General features: G+C 49.2%; 1 protein-coding gene across 9 annotated transcripts in view; it reads left to right on the top strand.

Moving 5' to 3' along the window:
- The first annotated feature begins 313 nt into the window (after window positions 1-313).
- BCL2L1 (BCL2-like 1) overlaps window positions 314-16,468 on the top strand; it is a 58,096-nt gene continuing 41,941 nt past the window's right edge. For 3 of the 9 annotated variants that reach the window (XR_001006055.1, XR_001006054.1, XM_011979803.1), the window contains exon 1: window positions 795-2,659. Coding sequence is in view for 7 of the 9 variants with exons in the window: in XM_011979803.1 (XP_011835193.1) it covers window positions 2,096-2,659 (564 nt within the window). In the remaining 2 variants the exon portion in view is untranslated. Of the gene's footprint in view, window positions 579-794; window positions 2,660-16,468 lie in introns of those variants that run through there. The other 6 variants (XM_011979806.1, XM_011979807.1, XM_011979808.1 and 3 more) reach the window with 6 other exon arrangements.

Consider the following 16,468-nt stretch of genomic DNA (forward strand, 5'->3'; position numbering starts at 1 on the left):
CTCAACGAGAGAGGTTGGTACTATTACCCATTTTACAATTGAGGACATTGAAGCGCAGAGCAGTTGAGAAACTTGCCTAACTGGCAGAGTTAGAATCCAGACAAAGTGCTTAACCACAAGGCGATGCTTCTTCTATATATAAACTGACGGACGGATGAAATAGGCTGATTGACTGATGACTGACTGACTGACTTACTGAATTAATGAATACATGGAAATGTGATTATAAATGTTGATTTTTTGCGCCTTCCGATTCCCCGGATCTACCGCGAGGGGGCGATCTCTCCCCGGTCCTGATGCCAGTCACTCAAGGCGCGCACTCCCTTTGCGTCTCGGGCTCGCGCGCGTTGCCGCAGCACCGGAAGTGACTGAGCTTGCAAGTTCCCCCGTCTCTTCAGGGGAAACTGAGGCCGACTTGTTCGGGAGAGACGGCGCGAGCAGTCAGCCAGGTAGGCCGGCAGCCAGGTAGGCCGGCCCGGGTCCGCGGCGCGGAACTCGGCCGCGAAGAGCTCTTGCGTCTGGAAGCCACCGGGCCGATGAAGGGGGATGTGGCCCCCCACGGCTCGCGGGGCTCACAGGTGAGAGCGCCGCCTCCCCTGTGCCTGACAGCCGCTGCGCCCAATAGGAGCCTTCGCCGTCCCGCTTCCGTGCCGGCTAGGCTCGCTGATTGGCGGCGCTGGGGAGGACCGCCGGGGGCGAGGCCCCTCCTCCTAGAAAGGGCTAGGGGGCGCCCCCGGGGGAGGGCGGTTGCTTAGCAACGGGGCGGTGGCTCGGCGGGTACCGGGCCTAGTGAGCGCGAGAAGCCGCGAGGCCGCAGCCGGCCCACCCTGGGCTCCGGAGAGGTGCAGCCCCCGGCCCCGGAGCCCTCCCGGGGGCGCCAGGAAGCCACTTTGGGCCTGTCCCCAGGAAAACGTGGTCTCAGCTGTGGGGCCGTCGAGCAGGCCTCGACCCCTCTTCCTGACCTGAGGAGAGGCCCAGCGCCTCACCCTCACCCAGTCTTTGTGCAGGGCGCCGGCGGCCATTGTGTCCGGGCGGGGAATGGAGGACCCGGCAATTCCCCACCGCCACGTTCAGGGCCTTTGGGGAATTCAAAGAAAACCAGCGGCATTTGTAGGGGGTCTCCGGCCTTCAACCTCCCAGACAGGCCTGGGGGTGGCCTTCCCAAAGTCAGATCGGAGATCCGAGGCAGTTTCCTCCTCCCTGCGTCCCTCACCGAAACCTTGAACCCCATTGAGAAGTCCCTTCAGGGTTTCGGACGCCTCCACCTCACCCTGGGCTGGTACTTAAATAGAAAAAAGAAAGGAAAAAAAAAAACCAACTAAATCCATACCAGCCACCTCCGGGAGAGTTCTCCTGGCTCCCAGTAGGAGGCGGAGAGCCAAGGGGCGTGCAAGAGCGAGGGGGCTGGGCTCTCGGGTGGCAGGAGGCCGCGGCTGCGGAGCGGCCGCCCTCGATCCGGGCGATGGAGGAGGAAGCAAGCGAGGGGGCTGGTTCCTGAGCTTCGCAATTCCTGTGTCGCCTTCTGGGCTCCCAGCCTGCCAGGTCGCATGATCCCTCCGGCCGGAGCTGGGTTTTTTGCCAGCCGCCGCGAGGCCGGCTGAGTTACCGGCATCCCCGCAGCCACCTCCTCTCCCGACCTGTGATACAAAAGATCTTCCGGGGGCTGCACCTGCCTGCCTTTGCCTAAGGCGGATTTGAATGTAGGTGGTGCGGGGGAGGGGGAGTGAGGGGGGGACTGCCCAAGGGGTGACTTTCCGAGGAAGGCATTTCGGAGAAGAGGGGGGTAGAAAAGGCTGGTGGGAGATTCAGAGTCCACTGGTGCTTTCGATTTGACTTAATTGAAGTATCTTGGAACCTAGACCCAGACCTTCGTAAGACCCACAAAGAAACCAGTTCTGGTACCTGGAGGGGGAATGGGATGTTTAGGGTAAGTGGCATGCATATTAATTTTTTTTTTTCCTAAAGCTCTTTCTCTCCCTTCAGAATCTTATCTTGGCTTTGGATCTTAGAAGAGAATCACTAACCAGAGACCAGACTCAGTGAGTGAGCAGGTGTTTTGGACAATGGACTGGTTGAGCCCATCCCTATTATAAAAATGTCTCAGAGCAACCGGGAGCTGGTGGTTGACTTTCTCTCCTACAAGCTTTCCCAGAAAGGATACAGCTGGAGTCAGTTTAGTGATGTGGAAGAGAACAGGACTGAGGCCCCAGAAGGGACTGAATCGGAGATGGAGACCCCCAGTGCCATCAATGGCAACCCATCCTGGCACCTGGTGGACAGCCCCGCGGTGAATGGAGCCACTGGCCACAGCAGCAGTTTGGATGCCCGGGAGGTGATCCCCATGGCAGCAGTAAAGCAAGCGCTGAGGGAGGCAGGCGACGAGTTTGAACTGCGGTACCGGCGGGCGTTCAGTGACCTGACATCCCAGCTCCACATCACCCCAGGGACAGCATATCAGAGCTTTGAACAGGTAGTGAATGAACTCTTCCGGGATGGGGTAAACTGGGGTCGCATTGTGGCCTTTTTCTCCTTCGGCGGGGCACTGTGCGTGGAAAGCGTAGACAAGGAGATGCAGGTATTGGTGAGTCGGATCGCAGCTTGGATGGCCACTTACCTGAATGACCACCTAGAGCCTTGGATCCAGGAGAACGGCGGCTGGGTAAGAACCAAGCCCCTTGTGTGTCCCTTTTCTTTGGCCTCTGGTCAGAGATCCCCAACTGCCCTTCTTCTGTATCTCTTTCTGTTAGGTTGGGTGATTGTTGGAGACATTGATAGTTGAGGAAACCTGACCTCATTTCACGACAAGAGGTTAACTCCCTGGAAATACAAATGACCCGGTGCTTCAGAGATCAGGCATCTTTTACCCTGGTCACCCCCATGACTCCACTATTCCATACTTGTGTTCCAGTTTCTTAGCAAAGAAAACTATAGCCTATGTGTTCATTAAGTCCCAAACCTGTGAGGGTAGGAAATTAGTTTGGTGTTTCCCTTACCGTATACAATGGTTCACACACAGGAGGGTGATGAGTATCAGTGACCCACAGACCTCTCCATCTGTTCCCCCAAGGGGTCTCAGTCCTATCCTGGGCTTCTCTTCTCCAAATCAAGTTCCCTTTATTTCAAAGTTTCCGTGTAAGGCACTCTTCTCTCAGACTAGGGCATGGCCACAGGCAGGAGTTCCCACTGGGTTGAATGGCTGAGAATTGTCAGATTTTGGGGCAGTGTAGGCTGTGCAGATTGTGTTTGCACTGCGCCCCCTAAGTTTATTTCCCCCAAAGTGTGTGACTTTCTGCATGGTTTCCTTGTTTGTGGAGCACTTGCTGTGTCACACATTAAGCCCGGGGACTTTGCACCTCGTTGCCTGGGGTCGGTTGGGGAGCTCCAGCTGCTCTGCCTGTTACTTTCCGGCCAGAGCCCTGGGGCCTCTTCACCAAGCACTGTTTGCTGGCAAAGCAAGAACCCAGTCTTTGGGGCTCTGTGGGACATTGAGATTTAGTAACAGACTTCAGATGCAGGTATAAGTCCCTGTCTTAAAACTCTGTCATGTATCTAGCTCCGTCGTATAACTAGCTGTGTGACTTTGGACAGGCTGGGTTACTTTCTCAAGGCTTAGTTTCTTCCACTAAAAATGTGGCAAGCTCTCCTTGACTTACAGAGTATTGTAAATCTTGGCAATAATGTGAGCACAGTGACCAACACCAGCAAATTCCCTTTCCAGGGAGGGAGAGTTCTCCTGCTCATCACTGAGCCAGGATGAGGTGGTGGGGAAAGCTTCTTCACCAGTGGTCACTGTGGGCAAGTTTTGCTCTTCAGTGAACTCAGTCCTGGTTTCTTGCTTATTTCCTTACCTAGGGGAGGTGCAAGGTTTATGAGAGGTATTCTATCCCTTCAGAATATGCAGAAAAGCAACAAGCTGTGGAAAATAAGTCATCCATTGAAGGAGCTGAGGTGGAAGGGGACATGCACCATGGACTCAGGAATGTCAAGAATGCACTGTCTATAGGCTGGGCCTAGGGCGTGGCAGGCACTTCACTTTACCACTGAGCAAGAGACCAGAATTTGCCCTGGAACCCCACCCCCTCATTTCCCATTTCTTTGCAACTTCAACTCTTCTGTGCCACCTCTTCTAAAAGGCAAGGGGGTCAAGTCAATAGAGGTCAGATAACTGGGGTGGGGTCAGAGGAGGTAAAGGTGGTGGGTTCTCTTGAGCTAAGGCTGACTAGACTTGAAAGCCATTCTGTAAATGAACTCCCTGGGGGGATAAATGATTAAATAGTTCCTGTTGGTTTGTGCAGTGACCTCTCCTGTTCCCTCCTGCTTTGAATTCTCTTTTGGGGCAAATATTTGTTCAGTTGATTACAGGAGGAACAGGATTCCAGTACTGCAGACACACCCTCTGAGGCATCTCCAAGTGGGGATTGAGGCCACTTGCCCACTTTGCCTGACTATTGTCTTTGGCCAGTGGTCCTAATACCAGGTGGGTTGTTGCCAGCTATAAACAAAAGGCAGTCTGGGAGAGGTGCCTGGTCTGCTAGCCAGCCTCTGCAGAGGGCTACCCCTACCAGAGAATTGCCAGCTGCCCAGTGGTGCATATGAAAGAGGTCTTAGACACAGCAGCTCTGGGCAAGTTTATTAGATCTCCATTGGATTGAAATTCCATCTTCCATCTCTTTGCTTAAGAATTGTCAGAGCCCGTTGGACAACATACCACATGTCACTTCCTCTTGGTGAACAGAGGGGATGTGTGTGGAAGAGCTAGTTATGTCAAAACCATTTCTGAGCATGCATCCTCTCCCTGAGGCCAGGGAGTAAAGAACATTTGACTCAGGATCCTTTGAGCCTGGGTAGAAGGTACCCGCCTTCCTCTCAGGTACTGTCCTGTTCCAAGCTGCACCACCTGGCTACTGTGGTGGCATCGGGTAATTATCCTGGAGGCTGCAGCTGGGAGATCCTTGGGGGTAGGAGTTATGGGCTGTTCTACTCAGGGCCGTGTTCTAAATTTAGCATCCCTACAGGAAAGGGGAAGGAAATTAGTCTTTATTGAGTACCTGTTAAGTACTAGGCACTGTGTTAGGTCCTCTATTTATGCAACCAGTATTTCTTGAGCATCTACTGTGAAGCTGGCAGTGTTCCAGGTGCCGGCCATAAGCCACACATGGTACCTTCCTTCATGGAAATGGCATGCTGTTTCATATATTCTACAGTAACCTTCCAAGGTAGGCGAGTTTATTACCAGTGAAGCTCTTTGTGGCTAAGTGACTGACCCCAGGTATTCCTCAGCCGGTTAAGTGTCTGAATGAGAATTTACACTGAGGTTGGCATAACTCTAAAGCCTAAACACTTTTCATCCTATCAAGTTGTCCAGGGAGTAATAAAGTGACCCAGACAGGCTGACCCAGAAAGCCAGAGATGCTATTGGGCCAAGCAAACCATGCCTGTCAAGGTGCTCACTCTGGACTGATAACTGGCTTTGTTCAGGTAGTTATGGGAAGGATAGTTGGCAGTAGCAGGTTCCCAGAGGCGTGTTGGTAGCCTCAGATTCTGGCACTGCTAAAACTCAGACATGGCAGGTTTCAAGTGGGCATCAGGGTTTTGCCCAGAGTGAGCTGCTTATTAATTTTTTCATTGCTTTTTTTTTGAGACGGAGTCTGGCTCTGTCGCCAGGCTGGAGTGCAGTGGCGCCATCTTGGCTGACTGCAATCTCCGCCTCCCAGGTTCAAGCGATTCCCCTGTATCAGCCTCCCCAGTAGCTGGCACTACACGCACGTGCCATCATGCCTGGCTTATTTTTTGTATTTTAGTAGAGATGGGGTTTCACCATGTTGGCCAGGCTGGTCTCGAACTCCTGACCTCAGGTGATCTGCCTGCCTTGGCCTCTCAAAGTGCTGGGATTACAGGCTTGAGCCGCCGCGCCAGGCCAATTTTTTCTTTTTCTTTTCTTTTTTCTGATTTTTTTGACACGGAGTTTCACTCTTGTTGCCTAGGCTGGAGTGCAGTGGCGCAATCTTGGCTCACTGCAGCTTCCGCCTCCCCGATTCAAGCGATTCTCCTGCCTCAGCCTCCCAAGTAGCTGGGATTACAGGCGTGCGCCACCACACCTGGCTAATTTTGTATTTTTAGTAGAGACGGGGGTTTCTCCATGTTGATCAAGCTGGTCTCAAACTCCTGACCTCAGGTAATCCGCCTGCCTCAGCCTCCCAAAGTGCCAGGATTACAGGCATGAACCACCTTGCTTGGCTCCGGCCAATTTTTTCATTGTTAAAACCCTCTTAGGCCCTGCCAATAGATGACAGCTGTGTGCGTGTGGGGAGAAGGTGGCCTGGCCCAGGTATCTCCACTTAGTGGTGGAGTGATGCTTCACGGACTGAAAGTATAGACCCTTAGCCAGATTATTGCCTGCCTGGAGTCACCTGATGAAATGCTGAACCTGTTCGGCTTTCTTGTCCTCCGCCTGTAAAATGGAATAATGATAGCCAGCTTCCATAGCTTGACTCTAGTAAAGGATCTAGCACAAAAGCCCTTCCCCTGCCATAATTGTAGGGTGGAAACCCTTTAATGAATGGGCAGCTTCCCTCAGAGAACTGACTCTTCCCCCTAGAGTTTCTCCTTAAGAAACAAAGTCCCTGTGATACTCACCTGGAATGTTGTATACATGACCTTCCCTGAAGGGACACAAGTGTTTCTGGTGCTTTCCAATGGGAATGTGGGAAGGGACCCAGGTGGGCCTGGCCACTTTGGGATTGCTGTTCCTGAAGAAATCCTTTAGCCTGATAGAAACGTCATTGTTGGGAGCAATGAACAGTGTAGCGGGGCAGAAAACATAACTTGGCCTTTTTTAAGCTGTATGGCTCAGTAGTCTGAGTTTCTGTAGATCTCTTATTGCCTAATCTGCCTTCTTCAGATGGATGTATGCTTAGTTGAAGCACCTCAGCCCTTTGCAGATAGTGGCAGTTCTGCGGTTTTCTTGGGGAAACCCCATTAGAAACCCCAAATGTGGAAATTTTTAGTAATCTCATTCGGGTCCCAAAATGAAGTAGAAGTGTCTCAGGGGCTCCCCCTTGAAACACCTACTTCTTCTGAGTGTACATTTGAGGTTGCTCTTAAAATTCTGTTACCATCACAGGGTTTTCCAGACTTCCTAGGAATAATTTCCCCAGTAGCCCCACAGAGCCCTTTAGCTTCTGTCGAAAATTACCCGGGTATTTTTTCAGGGGGCTCCAATGGAACCTGGAGAGTTTTCTTGACTTTTGTATGGGTGTCCCCAGATGTGTTTGGGCTGCGTGAAGCAGCAGTTGTTATCTCTGTCCCTTCCCTCAGCAGATATCTGTCCTGAGGCCAGTGGACTTGAGAGTAGTCCTCCTCTGTGTCCGACCTCCCTGATTTTGCCAGTGCCCTCAACCTTCCATCATGGGGCTTTCTTTAAGCAACTGTGGTTTTGCCTGAGTTTAATGTGGATAGACATAGGGGTAATTCCCAGTGTACTGCTTTTCTACAGAAGCATAGTCTCCTACTGCCTTAATTAAGCAGGGGCCCTGTCCCCATCCCAACCTCCAACCTAATTACACAGAGTCCTCCCTAAGGACTCCCTCTTTTTTCTTTGAAGGAGTCACTCTGCTCCTGGATCTTCTTCTCTTCAGCCCCTCTATCTAGCAGTCTGTCTTCCTTGTTCCCAGTTGGCCAACCTGAGTCAGACAATCTCACTGGGTCTTTTTGTTTAGCCTGGGAAGAGAAGACCCAGGAGAATATGATCACCAGCTTCACATATCTGAAGGAAGAAGGACTGAGTCTTTTTTATTTTTATTTTTTGAGACAGAGTCTTGCTGTGGCGCCCAGGCTGAAGTTCAGTGGCACAATCTCAGCTCACTACAAGCTCCGCCTCCCGGGTTCACACCATTCTCCTGCCTCAGCCTCCCGAGTAGCTGGGACTACAGGCGCCCGCCACCGCGCCTGGCTAATTTTTTTTTTTTTGTATTTTTTTTTTTAGTAGAGACAGGGTTTCACTGTGTTAGCCAGATGATCTGGATCTCCTGACCTCCTGATCCGCCCGCCTTGGCCTCCCAAATTGCTGGAATTACAGGCGTGAACCGCCGTGCCCAGCCCCAGGACTGAGTCCTTTTTTTATTGGTGTGGTACCTGGCAAAACTTGGATAAATGAAAAGAAGTTAACAGTTGGTAGAGCTTAAATTATGTGCAGAGAAGACATTTCTAACAGATTTACTCTCTCCTATATTTAGGAGCTCCTCAGGGTGGAGGCCACATCTTGGCCATGCTTGTTTCCTCAGCTCTGAGCAGAAGCCTTGGGCATAGCAGATATCGAATGAAAGAGAAACTCAGTAAATTTCTGAAAAAACAGACCGTTATCAAGCCAGAGTAACAATCGTGGGAGTGGCTATTTACCTAATAATTCATTCATTGAGTCAAACAATGTTTACTGAGCTCCTACTGTGTACCAGGCAGTCTTAAGATACTGGGAGTATGGCAGTAAACAAAAGTAAACAAAACTAAGTTTCTGTCCTCATGGAGCTCACATTCCAATGAGGAGTGATAAGCAATAAATATATAATTACATGTTTATATCAGATGATTGTACATGCTATGAAGAAAATAAAGCAGGTTGGGACATACGGCATGTCTAGCAAGGGAGGGTGGGGCTGTAGTTTTAAAAGAGTGATCAAAGAAGGTGTAAGGGAGAAAAAATGGCCTTCCTCTACCCTTCTAGGTCCTTTGGCTGGGCTGAGAATTAAATTAACATAGATTAGCTGGAGGAAAAAAAAATTTAATTACATAGGTATACATGGGAGTCCTACAAAATATGAGGCTCAAAGAAGGGTCAGATAATTGAAGCTTATATAGCTACAGGAAAGAATGTGGGGCTTGGGACTTCTGCCATAACCCAAGTTATGGCAGGGTAAGGGAAAGAGTTGGTGGTGGTGTGGTCCCAGCTACTGTTGAGGGGGTGTACTGAACTGGGAGGATCACTTGAGCCTGGGAGGCGGAGGTTGTAGTGAGCCGAGATCACGCCACTGCACTCCAGCCTGGGTGACAGAGCAAGACCCTGTCTCAAAAAATAAATAAATAAATAAAAAGTCTATCTGGTAATAAAATTTGTCTGGAGCAATCCTCTTCCTAATACAGATACTTTTACTAGTGTAGATTTCCTTTTTAGATGTGAATTTCTTTTACAAAAGGACAGCTTTTCGGAGCTACTCTTATGTCTGCAGTTTCTCAGAATAGCCAGCTCAAAATATGCCAAAGAAGTGTATTTTTGGGGTGGCATATTCTGTTTTCCTACAGTCATATTTTGGGATAGTATGTCCTGAGTCCCAACAAAAGTATTACCTAAAGGTGATATTTGAGCCAAGAGCTGAATGAGGTAAGGCGGTGGCTGATGTAGGTACCCTACAGCAAAGGGTGTTTAAAGCAGAGGGAATGGACTCAGGAGGGAGCATGCTTGACATTTTCAAGGATGAACAAGAAGGTCAATGTGGCTGGAGAAGAAACAGCAAAGGGGAAAAGGGTAGAAGGTGGGGAGGGAATGGTTGAGGAGAGGGTGGAGAGGCAGGTGGGGGCCAGATCGCGTAGAACAATACAGACCATGATGAGGATTTGGCTTTGGTGGAATGAGAGGCCAAAAGATTTGGAGTGGGGGTGATATGGTTTGTATTCTTAAGGGTGGCAACAGGGAGCCCAGTGAAGAGGCTGGTGCAATTGCCAGGTGAAAAAGAATGGTGGCTTGGACCTAGAGATGGAGGTGCCAGTGAGAGGGGTACTGGAGAATAAGACCAGGCTTGCACATGGTATATTGATGGGTCCAGCCACCCTGGAAACCATATTTTTCAACTACTTGGAGGTCCTAGAAGTTAAGTAAGCTAGATGTTCTTGGGGAATAGTTCTCTCCAAATGTGATATCCTGATTAATGGTCCTCTTCCACTCCAACAGTATTTCTGTTTGAGTAAATGCAATTTGTCTGAGTTCAGTTCCCAACTCCTCCATGTCTACCTATGCAAGCTTCTTTTACCTCTCTGATTCTTGGGACAAATAATAATACCTGCCTCACAGATGGTGATGGTAAAGACACAGTGAGGTGTATCTGAGATGCATAGAGCCTGGAGCCATGTTGGTATCATTATTCTTATTATCTTTACCACAGAACACATGTCAGAGACCCATTCACAGAATCTTGAGCATCCACTCTCCTTTTTCTAAACACCATAGTGACCCATGGGCACATCTCAGAGCAGGCCCTTCTAGCGTTTCTGTTGTAGTGGGAGCTCCATAGTGTTTGTGTGCAATGGTGGTATGAGCACTGGTCGTAGACAGTATAGGAATGCTGGTTCTCTCTATCCTTAGACCTTGTGGCAGATTCCACCATTATGGCATATTTCACATTAGTTATATTTTAAAATGTCTCTCTCCTGTTGACAGGTATGTCAGCACCTTAAGTAAACCCAGTGTCAAGGCAGGCTAGTTTATCACTGAGCCCACAATAGTGATACCCTATATTTATGTAACACCTTACAGCTTCCAAAGCACTTTCAGATCAACCTTGCCTTTTTTATCCTTATAACCACCCAGAGAGTTGAGCAGGAAGGATGCCATCTCCATTTCAAAGGAGAGGAATCAGGTGAGAAAGATGAATTGACTTGCCCAAGGTTACATCAGGAGGAAGAGGCAGTTTTTGGACTTTCAAATTGGAAGTTGACTGCTAGCTTGCTGTTTGACCTTGGGCAAGTCTTTTAACTTGTAAATGGCTATAATAATGGCACCTTTTTCTGAAGATTGCGTGAATTAATTCATGCCTTAGGGCTTTCATGTCATCCTAGGGCTCTTCATTCACATCATCTGGCTTCTTTTTTATTACATATTGATTTTTGAAATTGTGTTTTTGTATGAAGAAACTACCTTTGGGACCGTATGCTATTTTGCTTCATCCCTGATGAGACTCTCGGGCCAAGCTTGAGCCTTACAGCAAACTCTGAGCCACACAGCTTTTTGGGCAGCCTCCAGTGCTCCCCTCGGAACTGGAGGTTTTTCTCCAGCTCTTCAGGAAATGCCATTGCGATGACTTCCATGGACTGCTTCCTGTCCCAGCCCTGTCGGCAAGAGTGTGGAAACTGGAAAGCAATGTCCCTAGAGATCCGCCCCCTGAAAACTACTTTTTTTGGACATGTCCCTACCTTTCCTCTTGTCAGTTACTTTCTTTGCTCCCTACCCTTTCCTCCTTCACCCGGCTTCTCCCTCCAGCTGTGATCATCCCTTCAAGATTTAGAAAATGCCTTTCTACTTGATTCTGCCAGGCCATTTCCCCCTACCCTAGGCTAGGCTGTGAGGGAGGTCGGTTAGAATTCCTGGGTTCTCGGTCTCCTTGGCTCCATCACCCATTAGCAGTTTCAGTCCTGGACTTCCCCTGGAGATGTATTAAACCTGTTGCTTGCAGTGCCCTGTGTCATCCATTAACCCTGAGTTCCCACAGGAGTTTCCACCCCACCCCTGCATAGGATGGGATTCTTAAGATATATCTCGAGGTTTGGCACATATAAATCCTGCCTCTTGGAAATTGATGATAGAGGGTGGAGTGAAACAGAGCCTGCCTTCCCCTCCCCCAGTCACCTTTGAGGAGGAAGCTAGAAGGTTGAAAACCTTGTTGGACAATCATCTGAGGAATGGGAGCTGGCCTGGGAGGGGATTGGAACGCACTCAACTATGCCTCAGATCCTTTGTTCCTCTCTTGAAAGGGAAACATTCCCCTCCCTCCTCCCTGGCCACACACACACATACACACGTGCCTTTGTTCCCTCGAGTCAGGCAGGGATAGGAACACAGTGTCCCTTCCAAGGAGCCTGACTCGCTTCCCTAAGGACTGGTCTGGTCAGTGGGACTGGGATATTTGCTTAGGAACCCCCAGCCTCATGTCCTTTCCATAGAGTCTTGGAGGCTAAGAACTTGCCTACAAACAGCTGAGACTTCTCTGTAATTATTTCGTGGGATACCCATGTCCCAGGATAAACAGTTCCTCCCTCTTACTCCAGTTGGTGATTAATATTATTGTTAACATTACTATTAATAGTATCTAACACTTATTGAGTGCTTACTCTATGCCAGCCATTGTTCAGAGTGCTTTATATGTATTAATAGATTTCATTCTCACAGTAGCACTCTGAAGTGGGTTCTATTATCTCTGTTTCACATGTGAGGAAACTGAGGTACAGAGAGGTTAAGCAACTTATGCAAAGTAGCAGAGTTAGTAAGTGGCAAAGCCTGGGAGGGTAGCTTTCAACCTCCCCCTTTTAAACACTCCACTGTGTTCCCTCATCCAGTTCACTATTGTCTAGATGACTGCTGGCATTCATCCAGTGCTCACTATGTGACAGCCTTTACTGACACCATCTCCGTTACTATCCCAACAACCTTATCATTATAGGACACTGAGATTTGGGAGGGCTTATAGTTAGCCAGAGGCAGAGTAAGGATTTGAAACCAGGTCTCTCTTACTCTAAAGCCTGTCCCTTTTATCTGCAATCCTTACAAATCTTGCAAAGTAGGTGTTGTTACCTTCATTTTATGGTTGAGAAAATTGAGGCTCGGAGAAAAGTGATGTGCCCAGAGCTTCAGAGGCTAGTACCAAGAAGAGCTGGGATTCACACTCTATTGCCTTAGTAGTCTGTATTGTCCTGATTTTTCTTTTTATGTGCTTGATAATACTTTTAATTTACCAAACTCCTTTTATAAGTTATTTCCCAGTGAAGTAGGTGAGGTGGGTATGTTCAGCACTGTTTCTAGAGAGGAAACTAAGATAAGGGGTCTTGTCCCACAGTAAATAGCAGCATCAGACTTAGAATTCATGTTCTGGCTTTTAACACAGTATTATCGATACTGTCTGCCTCTCCTAAAGCTGGATATGTGGCTTGGAGCTGTCCTTGGAGTTTCATTTCTTTTGTTAAATCAGCAAATACTGACAAATGCTTTGTAATGTGCTAGATGCTAGCGATACTGTGGTTATTGCGGTAACTGGAACTGAGTCCCATCCCTCAATGGTCTATTCCCATACTCCACACCTTGGGTCTTGCTGGTGGTGGTCGTCTGCCATCTGAATCAGTCTACATGCGCCATCCATCCTTCTCCTCAGCTCCCAGACACACCAGGCAAGATTCATTATAGTTGATATGTATTAATCACCTTCAACACATACACAGACAAAACTCTGGCCTCACATTTGAGACAGCTTGACTCCTTGCTGGTGGCATAACACAAAGCAAATCAGCTTCAAATTCTCATCCATAAGCCTGAAAGAATAATGCCAAGCCACCAGAGTAAGTGAGGCATGAATGAGAAAGTGAAATGTAAGTGTGTTTTTTGGTAATAATAACAGGTACTATGTGTTGAGTAGTTACTTGCTCTGTGCCAGGTGCTGTGTTTATGCCCTTGATATAATCGTCTTACTTGGTTCTCACAAATGCTCTCCTGTGAAGATGGAGAATCTAGGGTTCAGAGAGGCTCCCTAATGTGTCCACAGTAACAGATCTTATAAGAGGCAGAGCTGGGTCTTACACTCAGATGTGTCTGATGCAAAAGCCTATAAGCGTCATTGGTTCTTGCAAGCCCAGACTGGCTTATTTCACCCTGACTACCTGGCTCAGGGCCTGCGGTTGGGTGGGGACTTGGCCAGGGCTTGCTCAATGAACATGAAGGGTTGTTATTATTAGATACAGGTTAGGCTACAAAAAAAGTTTCTGCCCCTAAGGAAGCAAACTCATTTGAAGCAGTAGAAATAGACCCCAAACACTTGGTGAATGGCTTGAGGCAAACTGTGCCAAACCTGTGGAGTAAACTCCAAAAGCAGAAGAGGTTGAGTCCACCTGACTGCATTGCTGGGCCCTGGGCCTCTGCCAAATGGGCCCACTTCCACCATCAACTACTCAGTTGGTTACTGGGCCCAGAGGCCTCTACCCTCAGCCTATATCATCAGTCTGCACCCTTTCCCTAGCCAACTGCATTGCCAATCCAGACTCTTTTCTGCACCAACAGTGGAAAGGGTTAGGAAGGAGAGAGGTCACTGGCAGCTTGAATAATCATAGCTTTCTCAGCACCAAGCTTTGTACAGTTCCCACTGAGGCCTCAGTTTCCTCGTCTGTAAAATGGGGATAATACTAATCTCTTAATGAAGATGATAGTAATCTCTTCCTTATAGGCTTGCTGTTTTTCCTCTACCTGTATCACTCATCCTATAGATCTGATCAGGGCTTTCTCTTTATCATTGAGGTATCAACTCAGGTATCACCTCCTTAGAGGCCATCATGTTTACACATTTACCATCTGTTTCCTGTAGTAAAACATAAGCTCTCAGAGTACAGGGGCTTTATCCTGTCTTCTTCATCCCCAGCATCTAGCAGAGTGCTTGGTACATAGGAGGCATTCAGCAAATATTTGTCGAATGAGTAAGTGGCTGTGTAGACCACCTTACACAGTGTCTGACATACTCAGTCAGTGTTAGGCATTGCCATGTCTTAGGAAGATGTGGACCATGATGGGTTTAAATAGATGAAAAGAATGTAACAAGAGCAGGCTATGGTTGGGCGTGGTGGCTCACACCTGTAACCTCAGCACTTTGGGAAACTGAGGCAGGTAGATCACTTGAGATCAGGAGTTCAAGCCTAGCCCGGCCAATATGACAAAACCTTGTCTCTTCTTTTTTTCTTTTTTCTTTTTTTTTCTTTTTTTTTTTTTTTTTGAGACGGAGTCTTGCTCTTGCTCAGTCGCCCAGGCTGGAGGGCAGTGGCACAATCTCGGCTCACCGCAAGCTCTGCCTCCCGGTTTCACACCATTCTCCTGCCTCAGCCTCCCAAGTAGCTGGGACTACAGGTGCCCGCCACCACACCTGGCTAATTTTTTTTGTATTTTTAGTAGAGATGGGGTTTCACTGTGTTAGCCAGGATGGTCTCGATCTCCTGACCTCGTGATCCACCCACCTCGGCCTCCCAAAGTGCTGGGATTACAGGCGTGGGCCACCGCGCCCGCCTCATGTCTTCTAAAAATACAAAAATTAGCAGGGCGTGGTGGCCGGCGCCCATAATCCCAGCTACCTGGGAGGCTGAGGCAGGAGAATCACTTGAGGCTGGGAGGTGGAGGTTGCAGTGAGCTGAGCTCATGCCATTGCACTCCAGCTTGGGCGACAGAGGGAGACTGCCACACACACACACACACACACACACATACACACACACACAAAAGATCAGGCTAGTCACGCGCGCACACACACACACACACAGACGAGCAGGCCAGATGGGTAAGAACCACCCAGACAGAACACCCAGGGTGGAGTATGTATGAAGCATTTGGGAGATGATGAGGAGGCAGACTGGCTAGAGCCGAAGACAGTCTGTGTCAGCAAAAAAGCTGGTCAGGGAAAAAAGCAGGTGGCTGATGACAGAGCCCTCTGGACAGAGGGATGGGGATGGTTGATGGTAGAGGTGGGCCCAATGGGGAGAGGCCCAGAGCATCTGTGGGATGCAGTCAGGTCTCCAGTAACCCCTGGGAAAAAGAATTTCTTGCCAGCCAGGGCTCAGCAGGCAGAGCTGCAGAGAGAGAAAAGCCAGAGGCACCTGCAACCTGCAGATCAGGTAAGCTGCCCTGGTTGTTATTTTGGGACTCAGGGCCAGGTGCAGATTCAAAGGATTGATTGAAGCCTTTTGGCAACTTTGGCCTCAGCAGGGTAAACATCACCTGTCTCCTGCCACCTGCAGTGACAGTGCCAGGAAGGGTACCCTAGGTAGGCCCAAAGGGGCCTAGCTTTCTTGCTGCCCTGGTGGAGCAAGAAATATCTTCCAGGAGAGGCCAATCCTTCCCTGCCCCACAGCTCCTTCTCTGAAAAGCTCAGGTGGCAATCAGGTACCTCCTGCCCAAGAGGCCCCCATGGTTCTGGCCCAAGGAAGGTAGGGGCGGGGCACTGGGAGCCGTTGACAGCTGGGCTCAGCTGGGGGGAGGGGTCAGTTTGGGAGCAGGTGCAGATTTCAGGGAGGGTGGGGCCTAAAGGGAAGTAGGGATCTTGGTAGGCTGCAAAATTTTCCTCCCCATCCCCCAGCCACAGCTGGCTTCTCCAGGAACCTGATGACCTAGTTACAATGCTTAGAAATTGTCAGCTTAGCTTGCAGTTCAGGGCTTTGCCAGTCTCTCCTCTCTGAGGCTTCTTGGGTCCAAAAGGTGCCTTGGCATTTCCCCAAGGGGGTTCCATGTGAATGACACACGCCATATCACATGTACAGGCTTCTTGCCCAGAGGAGGAAAGAGCCAGTAAGGCTGCTGCTTCTTCCTTTGTGTGTGCCCCCAACCCCAGGGATAAAATACTCCCATGCCCTTGCCCCCTTCCGTTTCTCTCTAGAGGGTTAGTGAGTGACAAATAGGAGGTCATAAACTTCTTCCCTTGAGGGTCAACAAAGAGGGCCAGACCCTTGTTGTTCTGAGGATAGATTG

This window comes from Mandrillus leucophaeus, unplaced genomic scaffold (genome assembly GCF_000951045.1).
Source record: "Mandrillus leucophaeus isolate KB7577 unplaced genomic scaffold, Mleu.le_1.0 Scaffold206, whole genome shotgun sequence".
Classification (NCBI taxonomy): Eukaryota; Metazoa; Chordata; class Mammalia; order Primates; family Cercopithecidae; genus Mandrillus; species Mandrillus leucophaeus.